Raw genomic sequence first — 22,291 nt, forward strand, 5'->3', positions numbered from 1 at the left:
TGTATTTTTTTACAAAATTATTCTGGCAACCACAGCTGTCAGAATTATTTTGTAAAAACTATGGAATTTTTTTTACAGTGTATGTATATCTATAACAGAAGTCCATGGTAAGACCCTGCTAGATAAATGTGTGTAAATACTACTGTAGTCTATCAAGGCCTAGACACATTGAACAGATGGTCAGCCGTCATTTAGCTTCTGTCAACTCAGTTTCTGCTGTGTGTTCCACACCATCAGCAGTTGTTTAAATTGGTGTCAGGCAGTCATCAACATCATTTAAGTGTGGCATTCAAAAACGTCAATAGCAGGAGGATGGAGGACAGAAATGTCTGGACTTCAGCTTCGGTCCATCAATAGTTTTTTTTTCATGTTCATAGAGTTAGTTGATGGAGTAAGTATATGAAAACTGTGTGTTTACACAGAATTTTAAAAAGGAAAGGAAAGAACATTTGGCCAATTATGGTGGGAACAAACACATGCACTATGAACACACTCCCAGAGCAGTGGGCAACCATTTTTGTGGCATTGACGGTGGAAGAGAGCACTGGTCATTCACTCCCCCCATGACAATTCCTGCCAGTATACCGAGACTCAAACCTGCAATTTTTGGGTTACAAAGTATGACTCTCTAACCATTAGGCCACAAATGGTAGATGCCAGTGTTTCGTATAGCATACATTCTGCCAATCAATGATCAACTTCCTGCAGTGCGAACATGCCAAAAAGCAGGTACTTATAGTTATAGGAACTATGAAAAAAACCCTAAAGCGACTAAAGCAAGCAAACAAACAAGTCAAAGTGCAAACATATAATGATTTTAATGATACATCTTCAGCTCACCTGAGCATTACAATATGCAAATCTTAATAACGACATGGACATTTGTAATGAAGATACTGGAAACCATTTGAAATGCTACAGAAGCGATGATGTTTATGGTTTGTGTAGCTGCAGTCCTAGTTTCACTTTCCCTCTTTGAATGACAAATACAGACTACTGCTCCCTATTGGTACGGAGAGTTATTTCCTCTCATGCAGGCGCAGAACGTACAGGCTAGTTGACCTTTGCATGTAGTCTTTGATGTGTGTTCAAGTGCAACTTTTTGGCCCAGACGCAGGTGACAACACAGTCAGCTTTCCACTAGCTATTTGATTGGTTTCATGTGTCACAAGCTAAGGCATTAAGTCAAAAGTACATAAGGACTGAATGAGTATTCTGAATGCGAGATAGCTCTCTCTCTCTCTCAGTCTGCTTGCATTTTTTGTCAGCTGAACTATACTTATGGTTATTGTTCTAAATATAAGGATGAAAAAGAAAAAGACTGCATCAGCCTGCATAGACTGTATCACAACTCTGTTTTATTGCTCCAAAATGAACTTTCTGTCTTTTTCCTACAGTAAAGTTACTTAAAACTTTATTACAGCTAAAATTACTTCAAAAAGTGTGTGTGTTGTGTAGAGTAGGGGAAGCTGTGGCTGAGAGCTGATGCACAGGAGAGAGGAAGGTGTGAATGGGTGGGCCTGTTGCACGGTCATGAACATGCATTTATCTGCTTGTGTAGGCATTTGTGTTTTCCACGTGTTTTCTGATTCCCATTTATGTAGATTCCACTTCCAACCTACTCGAATGGAATATGTCACGTTCTGAAAGACAAAAGATTTTTTTCTCATTTTGAAAAACTAGAAAACTAGACTTAAATGTTGCACTTATTTCGTCCCACATTTCTAAAACATGCAGATTTTACTTTGCCTGTCATTTGAAGTAATATTACAGGAGATTTTGAGTGGTCTGACTTTTTTTTTTTTAGACCCCACTGGAGTGTGCTTTCTCAAACCGTCCGCCCACCTGTGGGCTTTGTGAGTGATGGTTATCTTTCACTCTCACTGTGGGTCTCGCTCTCACTGCATTTCAGTGGGTCTTCTTGCACCTCTCTGGATGTGCAGTTGTCACCTCTGAAGTGGCCAGAGACGGTGTGCGCACATGGCTCCGGGTAAAGTTTCGTATCCTTCAGTATTCGTGGTGGACAGTAAAATGAGGCCCCCTCCGCTGCCCCCCAAGCCGGGTCGTAGACAGCGGAAGGATGTGATCCAGACTCTACTGGTGATCCTGGTGTGTGTGGCTCTATGTGGCATGGCCGTGGAGGCCTGTTTCATCTACCATCTGTTCACATCAAAAGAAAACTCTGTAAGTACTACTTGGTCCAACTTTCTGAAGCATCGCTGTCTTGTGTACTTTCATTCAGCGTAATTCTTTCACTCACACTATCAGTTCATCTAATCTCAGTTCATCTTTTGTTCATCAGTTCCTCTTTTTAGTTCATTGCAGCTTTTTGATCATTTTCTTTGTTTTCCTGTCTTCTGTTTCTCTTTTACATGAATGTTGACCTCATCGAGGTTTATCACTTTCATGCTACTTTCAGATATTTGAATCAATAAGATACAAATGACATAGAACTGTGTAAATATATATTTCTGATGCTCTTTTGAACTTTCTATTCATCAAAGAATGCTAAAAAAATTATTATTATTATTTTTAATAAAAATAAGCAGCAACTGTTTTCAACGTTGATAATAATGAGAAATGTTTCTTGAGCGGCAAAGCAGCATATAAGACAGATTTCTGAAGGATCATGTGACACTGAAGACTGGAGCAATGATGTTGAAAAGTCAGCTTTGATCACAGGAATAAATTACATTTTAAAAAAATATTCAAATTGAAAACAGTTATTTTACATTTCAAGAATATTAATGTTTTTACTGTATTTTTAATCAAATAAATGCAGCTTAGAAAGCATAAGTGAATAATTATTTAAAAAAATAAGATCCTATTTACTCCAAACATACATACATTCACACACACACACACACACATAAACATATGCTGTCATTATGGGAAGTAAACACCCTCCAAATATTATGAAATTACACAATTCATAAATGATGTTCATATTTCAAAACTTTTCACTTATATTGTAAAGCTGATAATATAATGCAAAAAAAAACGGAATTTCACTCATTTATCCGTGAAAATAGAGTGTATGTACATTAAGATGTTTCCGTCAGGCTCCTCCTTTTACATGAAATTTGCAGAAATGTAGCTGGACAGCTGCTGCTCAAACCACATGGCGTGCTGTGGTTACCTGACTTAGACCAAACAGCTATGAGAAAATGGGTCTTAACCAACCTGCAACAGGTTTATCTGAAATAGCAGTGTGACACAAATTAAGCTATCTGGGGAAACAAGACCAAATGCCAAGTCTTATTTAAAATACAAATAGTCATACTAATGTTTTTATTGAATTTTTTATTACACTTTACATTGCTTTGCGTATTCGGAGTGTAGCTTGATAATTTTACGTTACTGTTTTTCATATTTTTATTGTACACACGCAACCAAGCGAACATAATGGTTGCTCTTAATAATTTCCTCGCTTGCTTTGACACTATCTGTATTGTATAAAGCACTATATAAATAAAGGTGACTTGACTTGTACTGAAGTAGTGACAGATCTTTTCTTCCGTATTGTGACGTACACCGAAATTAAACGGATTATCGGAAAAGAAAAAAGGGCGGGGACTTGGTTCTGTGAGTCGATGGTTTGTTGGATGTTAGACGTGGCACTCAAGGCAGATGAATAATTTATATAAATGTAGAGGTGATTCTTACTAAATTATGTTATTTTACATTAACCACAGTGCAGTAACTTGCCACAAGTGATGCAACAGCAGCTCATGATACATCATTGTAATATCTCTTAAGTGGTAAACCTCAAAAGGTTTTTGCAGACTCTTTGCAGACTTTAGGCGTTTGAACAATCAGTATGAAAGATTCATAAATGTAATATTCTTCTTTTTAATCTTCCACAGACACATCCAGATGAACCACAGATTGGCATGAGAAAACAAGGTAAAGATCACTCTACTAGTCTGAACTACCACAAGTTTACTTTGATGTATTGCACCTTTTATTCTAGGTAAACATGGCATATGAACAATATTAGATATTGCACTTAAACCTATTTTAGTTAATTAATTTATTTTTGGAATATCACAGAGAAAGAACATGATGTAGCCCCCCCAAAAAAAACGCTTGGAGAAATGAAGCCATCAAAACCAATGGCACAACTGACAAGTGAGTTTACAGCTGATTTATTTTTTAGATGTTAGGTTTAGTTTATTTGTCACCAATGAAAATCGGTGACTAGCAGTCCAATGTCTATTCACTGTTAATACTTTCCAAGTCAGCAGAACTGAATTAGTGCAAATAGAAGTATGGGAATTATTCAGTCACCAAAAATCTGCATGCATGCTGAACAACTGTTAACGGGTCTCACTATCCACTGTATTTTAATGACAAAATTTATACATGGAATCACGAAAGAACAAATTCATTCAAGTGTGTGGAAAAACATTTGAGAGCTAATGTATATGACGCTCTTGCTGTCCTCTCCTTTAGCTGGTCAGAAAACTGTTAATGGAGTCGTGCTGTGGCATGAGAATCATCAATCCGTTCTTCACCATGTCAAACACAAGGCAAATGAGGGCAAACTCATCATAGAGAAAGAAGGATATTATTTTGTCTACTCTAAGATCAACTTCAGGGAGGACAACATCATATTCACCCACTCTGTACTCTGGGTAACACATCGATATGTCGGAATGGAGATTCCGCTTCTCCAGTCCTCTAGGTTACATTCCAAACTGTGGTTGAGAACCACAGACAACAGCTACCTAAGCGGGGTGTTTCATCTGTACAAAGGTGATGCTGTCTTTGTCAGGGTGAAAAACTGTACACTTGTGTTGTCCAATGCTGCCGAAAACTACTTTGGTGTGTTCATGGTTTAGATGGATTCAGGGGACAGACTTTTACCATACGACTAATGTGCGAGTTGTATAAGTTCACAGCTAGATCTGATGGAAGACTAAACTATTAATAATCACTATACTTAGTTTTCCTTTAAAAGTGTGCCTTTCAAGTAATTTTTCTAACTGAAAACAAGCGAGAAGGAATCAAACTTTTCTTGATTTTGATATATCTACCACTCACTCTATAGTCTACTAGTATATATACTAGTAGACTATAATTTTTTTACAGTGTAGATCAACAGAGTTGCAGGTGCTACACACAGGCAGAAACATTATGTTAAAAAAAGAAAAAAAAAGAAAAGTGAATTGGTAATTTAACCAAAGATTATTGCAATAACTTTTACAAGAGAATATAATTTTCACGTTTAATTCAGTGTGTTACTTGTTGTTTCTTTGCAAGTTATTTGTGAAATTTACTTACTAGTTTCTAAGTGAAAACTAAAATTTTTAAGTAAATGATGAGTGAATTGTCAAGTTCACTTAACTTAAAAAAAATATATTATATACTTAATAATTTTAAGGCAACAGATTTCAGAAGTTAAGTCAACTTATCACTTTTTACAGTTGTAGTATCCTTGATGATTTTAATTTGATCTTTACAGTTTGTGCGGCATATTTAGCATACATTGTTTTCTGAGCAACAGGTGTCTAAATTAATAATAATTATATTTTTTTGTTCTGGGAGATGAAGATGAATGTTTCATTGCACCTTTAATTTGCTCAAAATATATAAAATAATACTGCTGCAATATATTGCAACTCCTTTTGTATGTTGCTTTGCACATCTTAAATATTATAATTTACTTTTATTATTATTATTATTATATTTAATTAAATTAAATTAAATTATATGTCGTTTTTGAAGACATTTCTCACATACAGTGGGGACCAAAAGTCTGAGACAACATTGATTTTTTTTTTTTTTTAATTTGCAATTAAACGGAAGCATTGATAGAGTTTGTAGTGTGTGATTTAGTAATGATGATAGTAAACACTTGCTCGGTTTGTTTGAACATCCTGATACAGCAAAATTGACTCCCACTCAAATATGTAATTGCAAAATAAAAGCACAAACATGCAATACAATACAGATTGTGTTTCAGACTTTTGGACCCCTATATATCTCACATTAGGTATAGGAGTACATGATTCTGGATCTGCACAGGGGCAGTAATTTATTTGACTGATCATTATCTTTTTGCATCATCAGCATAAAACTTTATTTCAGGTATATTAAATGAATGTTTATTGTCTATTTTTAATATATTTCCTACTCAAAATAAAGCTACGACAAACCTCAGTCTGCTCATTATTGTGCTGTTAGATAATAAGCATTATGTTAATTAGTCACTTGCATGCAGATCAACAATGCTGTGGTTTGACCTTTTCCTGCTCGTCCACTACCGTGGCACTTAAATATTGCTTTACGTGCATTTTTTGAATTCATAATGCAAATTTTTTTCTGACTCATCTTATCCTTTGATCTCCTCGGTGCGGAGAGACTTGAGTCATATGTTTTTTGAGATGCAACCTGTTCACATCTGTCATATGACATCAGCACGAACATTTCAACAACTTCAGTGAAATGAGTTTGGAGAAAAGCTTGGTTGTGCACACAGCTGCGTTTATCGTTTGAATCAGGGCCCGTTTTATTTTATCTTATTCTAAGAAGCTTTTCTTCATGAACGCCTACGCTGCTGTGTATTCTTAGCAGTGCTAGTAAACTGCAGAGGAAATGGGGGTGGGGGACGCTACCCGTGTACACAGGTACGAGTTTGGCTGTTTCGCTGACTCAGATCTGTCTGTCTGAACACTGAAGCTTCTCTAACAAGCTTGATGGAAGATTCCAACCAACACAGCAACAGCAGCACATGTGCCATATCACAATTTAGACAAAGTGAATTGGTAGGCCCAAACTTTCATGACATTATCGCTTTCAGAAAAGAAAAGAGTTTGGTGGTTTTGCGTAGTAAGATGATATTTGATGTTGCAATTTTAGAAACGCTTTGAGTGGACTGATTCTGAATAGGAAGGTTTTCTTGCATATGCGTTTGTACATCCATAGACTTTTCTTGTGTTGATGTGTGCATATGTGTTGTGTATAGTTCCTTTGTGGGTGTATATGATCCAGTGCATGTGTATGTTTCTTCTGTTTTGGTAGGGTGAAACCGATAGTTATTTGACTGGATTTTCCTGCCCTTTCAATTTCCACTATATAGTATCTGTAAAAGGTGTGATTTTTCTTTACAGAGACTGACGATTAAGATCAGAAGTGTTGCTGATTTCAAGGATGGCGTTAATGAAAAATATATATATTTTTGCAAATTAAAAATAAAGCACAATGATTACTCGAATTCAGATGTCATATCAAGTTACTGATCTTATTCAGCATACAAAAAAACAACTGAGTCTCTTAAGGGAATAGGTCATCTCGGTCACTATTTGCTCCACAATCAACATCGTAAAAGCAGACTTCGTATGACAGCTTTGTGTGAGGAACAGAATTAAATTGAAGTCATTACTCACTGATTTTTCACTCTCAAATCTCATTGTTGACTGAATTCAGATAAAAAAAACAGGGACCTTAAAACAAGACATGCCGGCTTTGCAGAGATCATTGCACCGTCTGTTTCAAAACGTGCAATAAAGAATGAGAATTGAGAGCTGCAGCGAATGGGAAAACCTGATTCATAACATAAATTTCAGATTATGATCACGCAAAGCTATCATATATTTTTATAAGATGCAGACAACAGTATATAGAGTTGAAACAACAATAAGTACTGAATTTTAGAGTAAATAATAAATTAAAATATTTATTTACAAAAAAAAAGGTTAACAGCTTAAAACTAAGGCACTGTGTGAGAAAAAAAATCACACAATTTAGGTATATTGTGCCTTTCGACAAACAGAAAAGTTTTTCTTTTGTCATTTTATAGTGCTGTCAAATGATTAATCACGATTAATCACATCCAAAATAAAGGTTTTTGTTTACATAATATATGTATGTGTACTGTGTGTATATTTATTATGTATATATAAATACAAACATATGCATGTATATATTGTAGATATATTATAATGTTACGTTTATATATTAAATATATTTTTATATTATATAAAATATATACATGTAAATATTTTCAAAATATATACTGTATGTGTGTATATTGATATATTCATAATAAATACAGAAGAAACATACTATGTAAACAAAAACTTTTATTTTGGATGCGAATAATCAAGATTAATTGTTTGACAGCACTATCATTTTATTTAAACAATTTGGTAACACTTTACAATAAGGTTGTATTAGTTAACGTTAGTCAATGCATTAGTTAACATGAACTAACAGTGAACAACACATCTGTTCAGCAATCTTTGTTCATATTAACATTCATATACTAATGTAGTTAATGCATTAGTTAACGTACTAACAATGAACAACTCGAAAGTTCAGGATTACTTAATGTTTTGTTAATGTTAATTTACACATTTACTAATGCATCTCTTTACATTAACAGATTAACTAGTTAACATTGTGGTTAATGCATTAGATAAAATGAACTAAAAATGAACAACACATCTGTTCAGCATTACTTAATCTTTGCTCATGTTGACATTCATATACTAATGCATTAGTTCATGCATTAGTTAACATGAACTAACAATGAACTATGCCTGTAAATAGCTTTATTTAATAAGCTTTATTTAATTATATTGCATACAGTATATACACATAAGTTTATTTAGCAGCTAACACACACAATGGATAAACAATACCAACTTTGGGCACCGATTAGGACTATTGGTAAACTTGGAAACCATCTAAACATCAACTGATAATGTTTGTCATGTTTGTAGGCTGTTTATTAACATGACTTACCATTAACAAAGTATTTACTAAGGGAATTTGAACCTTATTGTAAAGTAGTCCAATATTAAAGGAACACTCCACTTTTTTTGGAAATAGGCTCATTCTCCAACTCCCCCAGAGTTAATAAATTGAGTTTTACCGTTTTTTAATCCATTCAGCCGATCTCCGGATCTGGCGATAGCACTTTTAGCATAGCTTAGCATAGATCATTGAATCCTATTAGACCAGTAGCATCACGTTCAAAAATGACCAAAGAGTTCCAATAGTTTTCCTATTTAAAACTTGACTCTTCTGTAGCTATATCGAGTACTAAGACTGGCGGAAAATGAAAAGTTGCGATTTTCTAGGCCGATATGATTAGGAACTATACTCTCAGTCCGGCGTAATAATTAAGGAACTTTGCTGCGGCAGGCGCAGTGATACGCAGCGCCTGAAAGCAGTCCCCAGCCATATTATAACCAGGTGCCTGGCTGGGGACTACTTTCAGGCGCCGCGTATCACTGCGCCTGCTGCGCCATGTTACGGCAGCAAAGTTCCTTGATTATTATGCGGATTGAGAGTATAGTTCCTAGCAAAATCGGACTAGAAAATCGCAACTTTTCATTTTCCGCCGGTCTTAGTACACGATATAACTACAGAAGAGTCAAGTTTTAATTAGGAAAACTATCAAAACTCTTTGGTCATTTTTGAACGCGATGCTACTGGTCTAATAGGATTCAATGATCTATGCTAAGCTATGCTAAAAGTGCTATCGCCAGACCCGGAGATCGGCTGAATGGATTCAAAAATGGTAAAACTCAACTTATTAACTCTGGGGGAGTTGGAGAATGAGCCTATTTCCAAAAAAAGTGGAGTGTTCCTTTAACTAATGTTTAGCTAACATTTGTGGGTTAATTATAAAGCAGTCATTATTGATTTTACTGGACCTTAAATGAGTGAAAGCCATTCACGCATCACTTACATTTTCAGAAACTTTATTATATTATTGCATAACAGTGGTATACATTATATACATTTATATTATAATCAATGTATTAAATAAACAAACAAACAAACAGAGAGAAGAAGGAGGTGTTTCTCCTAACGTTAGCTAAGAGCAAGCATGGACAAACCTTGGTAATCACCTTTGCGTTTTAAAGCTGCTGTTTTCGATGAATGTCAATGAACAGTCTTCCAAGAGGACCATTTCTATCCCGCTTTCCAAGCCAGCAAATCCGTCAGACGTTGTCTTAATAGGTCCAGTCCGTCCTGTTCCTGCCGGCGATAAACCGCCGAATCCCGAGAACAAAAGTGCGCGCGCTCCGTAGATTGTCACGTGGACAGAAACGATTTCCAACGGAAAACGGAAGCAGCTTGCGCTGTAACATTTAAAGTTCACGTTCACACAGTCTCCACAACTTCATCCAAACCTTTTCTTCCCCCTTTTTCTTAAAAAAAAAAAAAAAAAGATATGCAAATATTATCGCCATTTTTCTTCTTGCACGTCGTCCGGCATTTGTTTACTCTAAAGTCACATTTGTCTGCGCGAGATTACCCGCGTTCACAGTCGTGATTTGTGATGTTGATGTGTGAACGTAATCTGTTAGTGTGTGGTGTGGTGTGCTGTCACTAGAACAAAACTGTTAAATCAGTTTTTTTTTTTGTTGTTATTGGTATAAATCATGTTAATAAACAGTCTACAAATGTTAGTTAATGTTGGACTAGCGTGCACTTTACAATAAGGTTCACAAATTCCCTTAGTAAATACTTTGTTAGTGGTAAGTAACAAACAATAGAAGCCCAATAGAAACCATCACAGAAATTCCAGTGGTTTCCATTAAAATACCATTATAAACCATTAGCTTTTTCCAGTAAAACCATTACAAAATTCCTTTTTGTAGTGTGTTTTGGGCATTTTTCCAATAGGATTTAACATCCCACCAATAGAATCCATCATACCAGTAGACACCATTATAGCTTCCATTAAAACCAATACAATTCCCATTAAAACAATTAAAACCATTACATTTTCTATTGTGTTTTGGGCAGGGTTCTATTGTTTTTTTTCAGCAGGGTAAACAGCCTACAAACATGAGAAACATTATCAGTTGATGTTTAGATGTTTTCCAAGTTTACCAATAGCCCTAATCAGTGCCCAAATGGGAAGTTGCTATTGTTTATCCATTGTGTGTGTGTTAGCTGCTAAATAAACTTATGTGTATACACTGTATGTACGTAGTATAATTAAATAAAGCTTATTAAATAAAGCTATTTACAGGCATAGTTCATTGTTAGTTCATGTTAACTAATGCATGAACTAATGCATTAGTATATGAATAAGTTAACATGAGCAAAGATTAAGTAATGCTGAACAGATGCATTGCTCATTTTTAGTTCATGTAAACTAATATATTAATCAGCGTTAACTAATTAAGTTGTTAATGTGAAGAGAAGCATTAGTATATGAATAAGTCAACATGAGCAAAGATTAAATAATGCTGAACAGATGTGTTGTTCATTTTTAGTTCATTTTATCTAATGCATTAACCACGTTAACTAGTTAATCTGTTAATGTAAAGAGATGCATTAGTAAATGTGTAAGTAAACATTAGCAAATCATTAAGTAATCCTGAACATTCGAGTTGTTCATTGTTAGTTCATGTTAACTAATGCATTAATAAACACATTAGTATATGAATAAGTTAACATGAACAAAGATTAAGTAATGCTGAACAGATGTGTTGTTCACTGTTAGTTCATGTTAACTAATGCATTAACAAACACATTAGTATATGAATAAGTTAACATGAACAAAGATTGCTGAACAGATGTGTTGTTCACTGTTAGTTCATGTTAACTAATGCATTAACTAACGTTAACTAATACAACCTTATTGTAAAGTGTTACCAAAATTTCAAACGGATGGTCCATTGCTGCGTTCCAAATGGGATAAATCCACCTCCAAAGGATGCTTTAGAGTAAGAACAATTGTGGCCGCTTTATTGAATGGTCGACCCATAACAAGTGCTGAAACCTGGCTGCTACAAAAACAGGCCCGTCAGAAGTCAAGTCAAGTCACCTCTATTTATATACTGCTTTACACAATACAAATTGTGTCAAAGCAGCTTCACAGTGTAAAACAGGAAAATGGTGTCGACAGTGAACAACAGTGAACACTCAATTTTTCAGTAAAAGTCAGTTAATCACTAATTCAGGGATGTCATCGTCCAGTTCAGTTCAGTTCAAACAGCGTCTGTGCAATCAAGTCCACAATTACCAGAAATTAAGCGACCCACAACTAAGCAAGCCAAAGGCGACAGTGGCAAGGAACCAAAACCTCCATCGGTGACAGAAATGGAGAAAAACAAAAAAACAACCTTGGGAGAAACCAGGCTCAGTCGGGGGGCCGGTTCTCCTCTGGCCAGACAAAATCAGCATGAAGGATTTGGAAGGCTACAACTGATGCACACTTCACTCTCATGACTCTTTGTGCAGGTTTGATTTGCTAAACCTTAATTGGATTGGCAAGATGATGCGAAGGGGTCTTCCAGTTTTCCTGGGGTCTCCCAGGAACAGTTTCTTTGTTCCCTTACACCCTTCATCTCGTTGAAGTGCTCACTCTGGAGGGATTAGAATATAAGGGTGAGCATTCAAGAATAGAACACAGCCCGTCACTATAAAGTAGTGTCCAACTGCTCAATGTTAATCAGTAAGTAAAACAGTGCCCTCTGCTGCCAAAATATGGGAGTTCAAGTGACAGGGCCTCTTCACCCCCTGCCTGACTATTGTCTGTGATATGACAAAGATGCATTGTTGAATTACTGTTTTTAGTGCGCAGCGACTGGTGAGAGAAAATGAAATGTGTGAAATGAATACTGAGAGTAATTGCACACCACCAATCAAAACGAGACACAAAAACATTAAATTAGCATATTTCATTTTCAGCAACATAGGGTGAGAAAGAAGTTAGGAAAGTGATCTCAGGAAAACAAAGATTATGAGATGTGAAAAGAAGCTGATGAATGTCTGGGTGACGTCACTGAAGAAGACAAGATTCCCCTCAGCAGCAGAAGCACACACAGCGGAAATGCTTCTGTGCTTCTTCCTCGTCCTGTGGAGGTGGATAACGGCTGATTTTGACAAGAGTGGGCTGTAAAATTAGCATCATGGACCTATTGGTGGCTAATATGAGGGTGATTGGCCTTTTCCGATTCAGGGGGAACAGCCACATAAAAACTTGAAAGAAGTAAAGAAAATAAAATAAAATAAAAGAAAAGAGGAACACCCACTCAGGAAACATGGGATGTGAACCAGTAGATTTGTTTCCCCGAATCTCTGTATGCTGTATTATTAATGCGTAGGATTATCAAAGACCTTGTCATGAAGCCAGGCTCATCTGAACTCAGCCAAATTCAAGCTGTTAATTCAGTTTAATATTAAGTTTTCCACAATTTATTCCACAGTTTTTAGCTCTTATCCACATGGAAAGACCAACATTAAAAACTGATAAACACAATTTTGCCAACTTAGCTTTAGAAAACTGTATTTTTAATTTTTGCACATTGTCTGAGTGCAGTATGAGTCAAGGTCTGATATACATTATAAAAAGTAGTGACCTGCAATTATTACCTTAGCTATTTCTACCTAATTTAACCCACAAAAAGGTTTGTTGGTATAATTAATGTATTTATTTTCATTCTGTTATGTTAAAGAGCATTTTTACTTTTTTTTCAGGGTATGGTGAAGGGAAAACAAAGTTGTGTTGTTACCAACACAGTGAATATGGAGCGAAATATTCAATAAGCTTTTGGCTATTTTTGGAAAGAAAACAAAAAAATAAGTATTGTAAATCAGTGGGTAAGCCTGCTGTTCGAATGTCTAAAGTTTACCTCAGTTTGGACGCAAACTTCAATCTTTCCTTTTAACGCCATGCGCCAACGCGTGGTCCACACATGCGCAATTGAAAGTCATCTTTATCCAGTGTCTGCGCCATTTCTCTCCAGAAGGTATGGCCGATTAAACTTTCTTTGCTGTGTAAATGTCTTTGTAATGCGCTTTATTGTTGCTCCCTTCAGTCGTTTGTTGTTGCTCTGTCTTCCGTTTCTTTTTGTTTATGAAACAACCACCTGGGCCAGCATTGCCTCCTTGTGGCCGAACTAATTAATGAAAAAATGGCTAATGTTGCCCTCACATGCTATTGGAATTTTCGTAACTACATTTTTTTTAACCTTTTAACCAGGATAGCCTCTCTGAGATTAAAAATCTCTTTCACGTGAGTGTCCTGGCTAGCTTCTTAGTCAGAAATTGGAACTGAATGAAAATGAACATATTTTCTTGAAATTTGGAGATGAGTTGGTTGGACCATAAACAAAACATGGCAAGGGAGAAACCATCTGTAGCGTTGTATTCATCCCCCCACAACACTCTTACAGTGTTGTGTATTCACATAAAAACAACCATTTGATGCATGATAGTTACTGTAGTTAAACCATGGTAATCACAAATTAAATGTGGTTTTGCTACACAAACCATAGTTTAAAAACTGTGGTTATACAAAAAAACAAAACATGGTTACTACACTTTTTGCTATAATGAAACTATGCTTAATTTTCATAAGGTGTATTTTACACAGCAAGAACAGCGTTTATTTGACCAACATACCCGAAATATCAGCAAGCTTACTGTCTAGATAGCACTGAGAAAGTATACAACAGCACAGGTAATGTTTATATGGTTGTCAACTATTGGGATGCAATGTTTTATTCAAATTTGGATATTGACTACATATCTTCAGTATATTCGGCCTTTTATGAGATTTCCTCAACGAAAAAGCAAGAATGAGCCATTCTATTTCTTGTAGAGTCAGAGTAAATCAGCAGAAATTAAACACAAAACATCTTTACCCATCCCTAAAGAGGTTTTGATGAGACAATTATAGTGGAGTTCATATTCAGGCCTTTTGAACTGTGGAGGTAATGTGAGGTAACGAGAGTGTGTCCCTGATTAACTCATAAGGGGCTCCTCGAAAGCAGCAGATGAGATGACGTTATGGCTTACACACCCTTTCACTTTCTTTTCAGAAAGAGGGTCCCGCTATTGACTCATCAAAACATGATGTGGCAGTAACAGAATGATGACACTATGGTTTCCAGATCTAGGAGATGCATGACAAGACCATAACACAAGGCTCAGTGGTAACCAAATATGGTTCAGTTTAGTGCCAGGTTACGATTAAATTAGATACAAACTTGAGATAATTATTGAACACATGTCAATGCTGAAACCCACAGCTAACTAAATATGTTTGCTGATGGATTCATGGAAATGAGTCACTGCTGTGAAATTGTGTTTCTGCCCCCTCACTCCCACCTCGATGGAAAGTCTTATCATTGTCTGTCTCGTTCTTGTAAGCATATCAGCCAGTCTACCACCAGTATAAATTAGTCATCACAAAAAGCAATTAAAACAAAGCAAACAAATGCATAAGACATTGGCAGAAAGTATGTAGTTGTTTATTCCAACAATTGCTTTACACTGTATAAGCTTTTTTGTTGTTGTTGTTGTCATGATATAGCTATAATATACAGTCAGACCTTCAAAAAAATGAGTAACTTTATTTGAAAGGAGATCTTAGGACAATAATAGGCTATAGCAAAACATCAATTCAGCCATATTTAGCAAGTCCAAAAAGTGACTTGGGTCTTTACAATGTCATGAGTCAGTACAATGTCATTAGATTCCAGATAGAGGTCTGTGGAAAAGATAAATATACATATAATTTTCTTTTGATAATGTTCATGACATTTCTAATTATTAAAATGTCCATGAATGTCCAACTAATGACCTCATAAGCATCATATGACGTAAATCATTTTAGCTGAAATTGTGTTGCTGTTATAAACAGAAGATATAGCTTTTTATATCAGATTGTTGGGTTGGCTGAGAATCTTAGATGAAGGTCTTTAACTCTCTACATTAAATAACCTTTCAAACGAGTGGTTTCTGCATTACAAAGGAACCTAGAGATTTTCTCAGAATTACTTTCACTTTTCTGAGCAATTTGTGAATTGAGCTGGTGTCAAGATAGTTTTAGTGGGTGTATGAAGTCAGCTCTTCACGCAAATGGGTCAGAGTATCTACAAGTGTTGTTCGTTACATTAACACGATCCAGTTACATTTGACTGTCATAAAGTAGCACTTTTTTCATATAAATGTCTGTCCTAAAAGAGTATACTATTGTTTTAGAATTAGCAAAGTTATTTTTGTGAAATGTTTTGTTTAAAGAAATACCACTTTTTTATTATTTTTTTAAATAATTGTTCTCTAGTATGATCCGATGATTTTCATAGACTTTTAAGTACGCTAAAAATATTTTGCTGCCGCTGTATAATCAACAGCCATAAATACAGATAAATATGACAAAATAAGAAATAAAAAAACTAACAAACAAGCAAACACACATACACATTTTATATACACTTTCAGTGGCTTGCCACTCTTAATATACCACCTGACCAATGACATCTTTGTTGGCGAAAACTTGGAAATAGCATAGTAGCATACTACTACTCCAAATATGGAAATTCTGTCAAGGTTGTTCGAAACCTGTATGAGTTTATGTCTTCTGTTGAACACAAAAGAAGATATTTTTTAAGGAATGTGGGTAACCAAACATTTTTTGGTCCCCATTGACTTCCATAGTATGGAATAAAACACAGTGGAAGTCAATGGGGACCAGCAACCCACATTCTTCAAAATATCTTTTATGTTCAACAGAAGATACAAACTCTTACAGGTTTGGAACAACTTGAGGGTAAGTAAATGATGACAGAATTTTCATTTTTGGTTGAACCATCACTTGTAATACTTGTAGTATGCAAGTCTGCCATTCTGAATTCAGCCTTAGTTTTTTGCTTTGTTAAAGGGAGGTATTCTGATACCTCCACTTGACCCTTTGCTAAGTCCCCACCTTTGCTGCAACTAGCAGCTGTCGCTGATCTGCCATTTGAGATCGGCTCTTGCTATTTCCTATTTCTGTGGTGGTTTTGTGTGTTTGGCTAGTTTCAAGAAATTGCAGAAATTATCCAGATGTATTGTTGTTGAGGAGCTTAAAATACTGACACAAGATGCCAAAAGAGAAAACAAGCAGTGTTTTTTGCCCTTTCTCTTTAAATAAATCTTGACATGTTCATGCTGCAGAAATGGTGTGTTGATTATAATTATAAACATGTTTAGCATCAGTAAAGAGATCTGCATTTGCTAAATGAATGTTACTAACTTAATCTCATTTAATTTTCTGTTGACTCAGGTGTTGTAGTGTGGACTAAGGTATTCACAATACCAAAGTGAGTGTGTTGAAGAAACATTTGGAGCAGTTCAGGGCTTCAGCAAAGGGTCAGTTTCACACAAATATATATATACATTCATGTATATAAAGTGCTTCAATAGGGTGCCAATTTTACATTGGTAACAATCAGAATTGGGCCACACATGGACATTCAGTGACGCTTCATCCATTGTGTGGGGAGAAGCTTAAATATAGTGCAATAAAGGCAGAGAGCTTTGGAGATGTCACTTTAAGAAATAAAAAATAAAAATAAAAACTGCTAACATGTCGTACACTGCCTTCAGTGTATACTTCAAAACCCAGCAGATCAGTCTGGAGGTCCACATTCATTAATGTCACAAATCCATGTCAGTCTTTGATCTAGATTTAGTTTCAATGAAGCTTGATCACACCCAGGTAGGTTTCAGTGGGAGAGACCTGGATTTTGGCTTTTGGCTCGCAGGTCACAGTTAGAGTTTCTCCGCTATTGAGGGGAATGCCTTTAGCCATGAAGACAGTTGAGAGTTTTGATCCATTGATAAGACCTTTTAAAATCAGTCTATTTTCTGTTTGCACAGTGATTGTATGGTTTGCTTTCTCTTGAGAGGCAAGGGTAACCTGCAGGTACAAGAAATAATGGCCACACTTGGTCACCAACAGCTTTTCCGTTCCCTCGATAAAACCCTTTTGCAATGTGTTCCAATTTAGATTCTCCACCATATCTGAGTCTTTCCCTGTGAACAAGCAGACAGAAAAGTCATGCTAAAAACATTCAAATAAATGCAGTTCTTTTCAATGTTCTATTCATCAAAGAATCCTGAAAAATATGTGTCACCGTTTCTACAAAATATGAAGCAGCACTGTTTTCAACATTGATAATCATAAGAAATGTTTCTTGAGCAGCAAATCAGCGTATTAGAATGATTTCTAAAGGATCATGTGACACTGAAGACTGGGGTATATTTCTTAGATTTTGCTGTATAATGAAATGATATTAACATATTTTAAACTACTTGGACTTAAGTATCCAAATAGTTTGTGTGGCTACTGTACAAACTGAATACACATAAGATGAACTCTTAAAAGTCTAAAAGGTTCAAAAATCTGACTTACAGTTTGGGACATATTCCATTAGAGGAAATTCTATGGCCTGAGATTGGTTGACATTTTCTTGACTCTGTTGGAGCAAAAAGAATTAGGTAATATCAAGGCTAATCTTTCTCACGCTGTCTACAGTAAAATAAAGCCCAGTACAAATATAGTTCAAATATAGTAAGAAAAACGAAAGGACTTTGAATGTGTTGCCTGAAATTTCAAGAACATTGTAAAAACCTTGAGCATTAAGCATTTATACAGAATTGAAGATTTCATAGGTGAATAGATACTGTAGATAAACGCTACTAAGGTGGTTCAATTGCAAGACAGTTCGCTAGGTGGTTTCTAGGTTCCTCTGGTGGTCACTAGAGCACTGCCAAGAGGTGGATAGTATGTTGTCAAGCTCATTCCAGTTCAATTTATCTGTCCCCTTTAGTTCTTTTTTTGTTTTGTTTTGTTTTTTTCAAACATGCAACAAACTGTGCAATATGCAGTGTTTGTGATGTCAGACAAACAGAATGAAAAACATTATCAGGGAAGAGGAGGGGTTGTGTAGTGGCATTTCCCCTCAGTGGAATGATGTCATTATGCCTTCTTTTGCTGTTCTGTGGTTGCTGGTTTGTCTTCACCAGTCCAATCTGTCTACATCTACTTTTTTTCGCGCGTGTATGTGAAAAAAAAAAAAACATTTCAAGAGAAAGTATAGTTTCAGACCTAAACCAATTTCGTTTTCAAACATCAGAATCAACTTCTCATATCTTATAGGTGTTACTTTTGAATGAAACCACCACCTTTCTATCACTATCACATCCTAATCTTCAGAAAGTTACCCAAAGGTATTATTTCTTTATGTTTTTTTTTTCACTGAGTACAACTAGAATTGTAGTTTCATGATATTTTGTGACAAAACTGTTACTCAAAAATGATGGTAAAGTGGAATTGCATCAGATGCTGATTTGTATCAATAGAGAGTTTCATTTCTTATTTTCTATTGCACTGAATTATGCGTGCACATGTTTTGACACGTTCTTGTGGTAACCGTAAGATTCAACCTTCCAACTGGCATGATATCATGGCTAATTACTCTACACTGTTCAGATAAACAAAAGCATCTTCGAAAAAGTCAGATCGCTCCACTGTGCTGGAAAGAGAGGTGATGATTGATAGTGATATCTGCAATATTGATACTTAGTTTCCACATTGGCACTAAATGAGCTGTTTTCTTACTGTATACAAATGACTCACTGTATTGTGTGGTCATTGCACGGTTACTTATTGTAAGAGAACTGCTCTTTTTTTATAGAAATATCATAATGTTTTTTTAAATAAATGATAAAAATGACTAATTAAGTTTTGCGAGGTAAGTTCTCAGTCAGGATACACATCCACTAGAACTTCATACACACTCTCAAAAATAAAGCTTCCACGTGATGCCATAAGAGGAACCTCTTAGTCAATAGTTCCTAAAATAACTACTGTTTTTTTCTCTTTGTGTGAAGAACATTTTAAAAATCTGGATAACCTTTTCCACTATAAAGAACCTGGAAAGGTTCCATGGATGTCAAAGGTTCATATCACCATGAAGCACTTTTATAGAACTGTTATATAAAAGCATCCACCAAAAATGACCAAAACATCATTTGTGGGCCAACTGAAGTAAGTACAGTTAATGAGTTTATATTACATTATACATACTATTATATATCTTTAAAAAGTATATATATTTTTTTATTATTGGCATCCGTGGTTCAATGAAGAACCTTTAACATCCATGGAAACTTTGCACACCACACAAAGTTCTTTATAGTGGAAACAGGTTCTTTAGGTTATTTAATTGTCCTTTACACTTAATTAAAAATGGTTCTTTTAGGAACTGTTTACTGAAAGGTTCTTTGAGGAACCCTAAACCTGTCAGTCTGCCCTGTCTGTAAATATAAGAGAGCCGTGATTACGCATATCTGCGTTCCCCTCATCTGCGGTCTTGAGTCAGCAGCCGCTGTGGTCTGACTGTATCCCACCAATATACAGATATGCAATACACAACAGAACCCAAAACAATGTACCAGTTCACACAATACAATACTAGTTTGAATTTATCTTCATTTGAATGGAATTTTTAAACATACGGATACTGTACATGAAGTAAAAAAAGCTGCAACCTTCACTAATGGTTTTCGCACAGTAAAGATTCCAAAAGTGGGTTTTCACAGCGAACCATTTTGGATTCCTCAAAAAACCTTTCAGTGAACCATTGAAGTGAACCATTTCTTAGCGTGAAGAACATTAATATTCGAAACAACCTTTGATTTTCGCTATGAAGAACCAATGGAAATGTTCCATGGATGTTAAAGTTTCCTCATGGAACCATCAATGCCAGTAAAGAACCTTATTTTTAAGAGTGTAGATTACAGATCTCAACCATACCTGCCGTTTACTAGGAGCTGGTGATTCTCTGTGGATGAAGTGGAGAGTTATTGATGTGGCCAAGCCTAGAGTGAGCAGGGTGGCCCAAACAAGCAATCCCCGGATCAGTCTCCTCTGATGGGCCAAAGCAACACCCTTGTCACCCGTTTTATCACTGCAGTACTCGGCAGATAGAGACATGATACCCGACAGCCTCAGTGCAGGTCAAATGTGACAGACGAGTGAGCAAACTGAGATGAAAACACTGGTGAGTTCACAAAGCCTGGGACCGATAATGTAGAATGAGCGTGGCCTCCACCTCTCGTCTTCTGGTTGGCCCGTAGACAAACCTCAGAGTGTGTCAAGCTTCCTGTATGATGGCTTGGTGTTTGTGTAAGTGAGTGTCTGTGTTCCTGTTTAGAGTTTCTCAGCAGATGTCCAAGAGGAGTGCTGTAGTGTACTTTCCCCTAAAGCATGGGTGATGTGCAATATATGAAACACCTCTCATCTGGGCAGGGACAGGCCCTCCTACTCGCTGTCAACTGGAGGGTAGCAGGTGTCACAGTCCCTTTAATAGACTGCTGGGAGTTTTTAACGCTACAAAACCATCACATTCTGTAGACCACATGTGACGCACTACATGAGACCTGTACTAAAGCATGTACTGTGCTGTTGTGTACAGGTGCAGGTTTCGTTTTTTCTTGCCATAACTTGTTTAGTGGCCAAAGTGAGCTTGTTATGACATGTTCAGAACCTAAGGAAGGAATCCTGTGTTGTGGTAGCCACCACATTTACCACACTACTTCAAACCAGTACTAAGCTATATGTGCCATGTTTTTTGTTTTTTTGTATTTTTTGTTTTTTGCATACGTTGTTACTATGATTAAACATGTTCCGACATGTGGTAACAACAGGATGCTGAACCATCAATGCATCTGTATAAAGAATAAACAGATAACTTAGATATCCATGTAAAGTTAATAAGACATTGTAGAAAATGTGAATGGATGAAATATGTCCCAAGTTACATTTCACCTTAAAATAACAATAAATTAATAAATAATAAAGAGAAATTATATACACAATACTGTTGGGGGTCAGTAAGATTTTTTGGTGTTCTTGAAAGAAGCCTCCTATGTTCACCAAGGCTGCATTTATTTGATCAAACATACAGTAAGAACCGTAATATTGTGAAATACTATTACAATGTATAACAACTAGTTTCTGTTTGAATATGTATTCAAATGTAATTTATTCCTGTGATGCTAAGCTGAATTTTCAGCATCATTACTCCAATCTTCAGTGCCACATGATCTGATTTTCTGCTTATGAAACATGTATTATTTTTATCAGTGGTAAATGGTTGTGTGGCTTAATATTTTTCTAGATGCCATGGTACATTTTGAGAATTCTTTGATAAATAGAAAGTTCAAAAGATGGAAATCTTAATGGAAGTCTTTTGTTACACGTATTTTTCTAATTATTGAGAAATAGTGTAGATTTTTCTGCATTACATTGAGAGAGAAAATCATACTTAAAAATGTTAATAGTTAAAAAAAAAATACAATTAATTTTTTTTCTTGTCTCATTTCTTGTTATTTTGAGGTGTAAGTTGAGCTAGATATATTCTTGACAGGTTTTGTGACATCCACTCTAATATGGTTATGTACAAAGCTATCTATATTTGCCCTTTTGACACTTATGACCGTTTTATTAAAAATATGTGCAAAAAACGCGCACGTAACC

The 22,291-nt window shown here is 35.7% G+C and overlaps 2 protein-coding genes across 2 annotated transcripts; one reads left to right on the forward strand and one right to left on the reverse strand.

Moving 5' to 3' along the window:
* The first annotated feature begins 1,496 nt into the window (after positions 1-1,496).
* On the forward strand, positions 1,497-7,611 carry tnfsf14 (TNF superfamily member 14). The gene is made up of 4 exons (XM_058765954.1): positions 1,497-2,184; positions 3,867-3,906; positions 4,054-4,131; positions 4,456-7,611. The coding sequence occupies exons 1-4, from the start codon at positions 1,981-1,983 to the stop codon at positions 4,842-4,844; spliced, it is 711 nt and encodes a 236-aa protein (XP_058621937.1). The 5' UTR covers positions 1,497-1,980; the 3' UTR covers positions 4,845-7,611.
* A 7,616-nt stretch (positions 7,612-15,227) lies between these two features.
* tnfsf18 (TNF superfamily member 18) lies at positions 15,228-21,352 on the reverse strand. The gene is made up of 3 exons (XM_058765963.1): positions 20,567-21,352; positions 18,161-18,224; positions 15,228-17,781 (listed from the first exon to the last, which is right to left on the reverse strand). Exons 1-3 carry the CDS (start codon positions 20,744-20,746, stop codon positions 17,441-17,443), a joined length of 585 nt encoding a protein of 194 aa, XP_058621946.1. The 5' UTR covers positions 20,747-21,352; the 3' UTR covers positions 15,228-17,440.
* Positions 21,353-22,291: the final 939 nt, after the last annotated feature.

The sequence above is a fragment of the Onychostoma macrolepis genome, chromosome 03 (genome assembly GCF_012432095.1).
Source record: "Onychostoma macrolepis isolate SWU-2019 chromosome 03, ASM1243209v1, whole genome shotgun sequence".
Lineage (NCBI taxonomy): Eukaryota > Metazoa > Chordata > Actinopteri > Cypriniformes > Cyprinidae > Onychostoma > Onychostoma macrolepis.

Coding starts and splice junctions, on each gene's coding strand:
- tnfsf14 (XM_058765954.1), top strand. CDS start 1,981: ATGGCTCCGGGTAAAGTTTCGTATCCTTCAGTATTCGTGGTGGACAGT. Junction 2,185..3,866: donor TCACATCAAAAGAAAACTCT/GTAAGTACTACT, acceptor AATCTTCCACAG/ACACATCCAGATGAACCACA. Junction 4,132..4,455: donor ACCAATGGCACAACTGACAA/GTGAGTTTACAG, acceptor CCTCTCCTTTAG/CTGGTCAGAAAACTGTTAAT.
- tnfsf18 (XM_058765963.1), bottom strand. CDS start 20,746: ATGTCTCTATCTGCCGAGTACTGCAGTGATAAAACGGGTGACAAGGGT. Junction 18,225..20,566: donor CAGCTCCTAGTAAACGGCAG/GTATGGTTGAGA, acceptor TTGCTCCAACAG/AGTCAAGAAAATGTCAACCA. Junction 17,782..18,160: donor AATGGAATATGTCCCAAACT/GTAAGTCAGATT, acceptor GCTTGTTCACAG/GGAAAGACTCAGATATGGTG.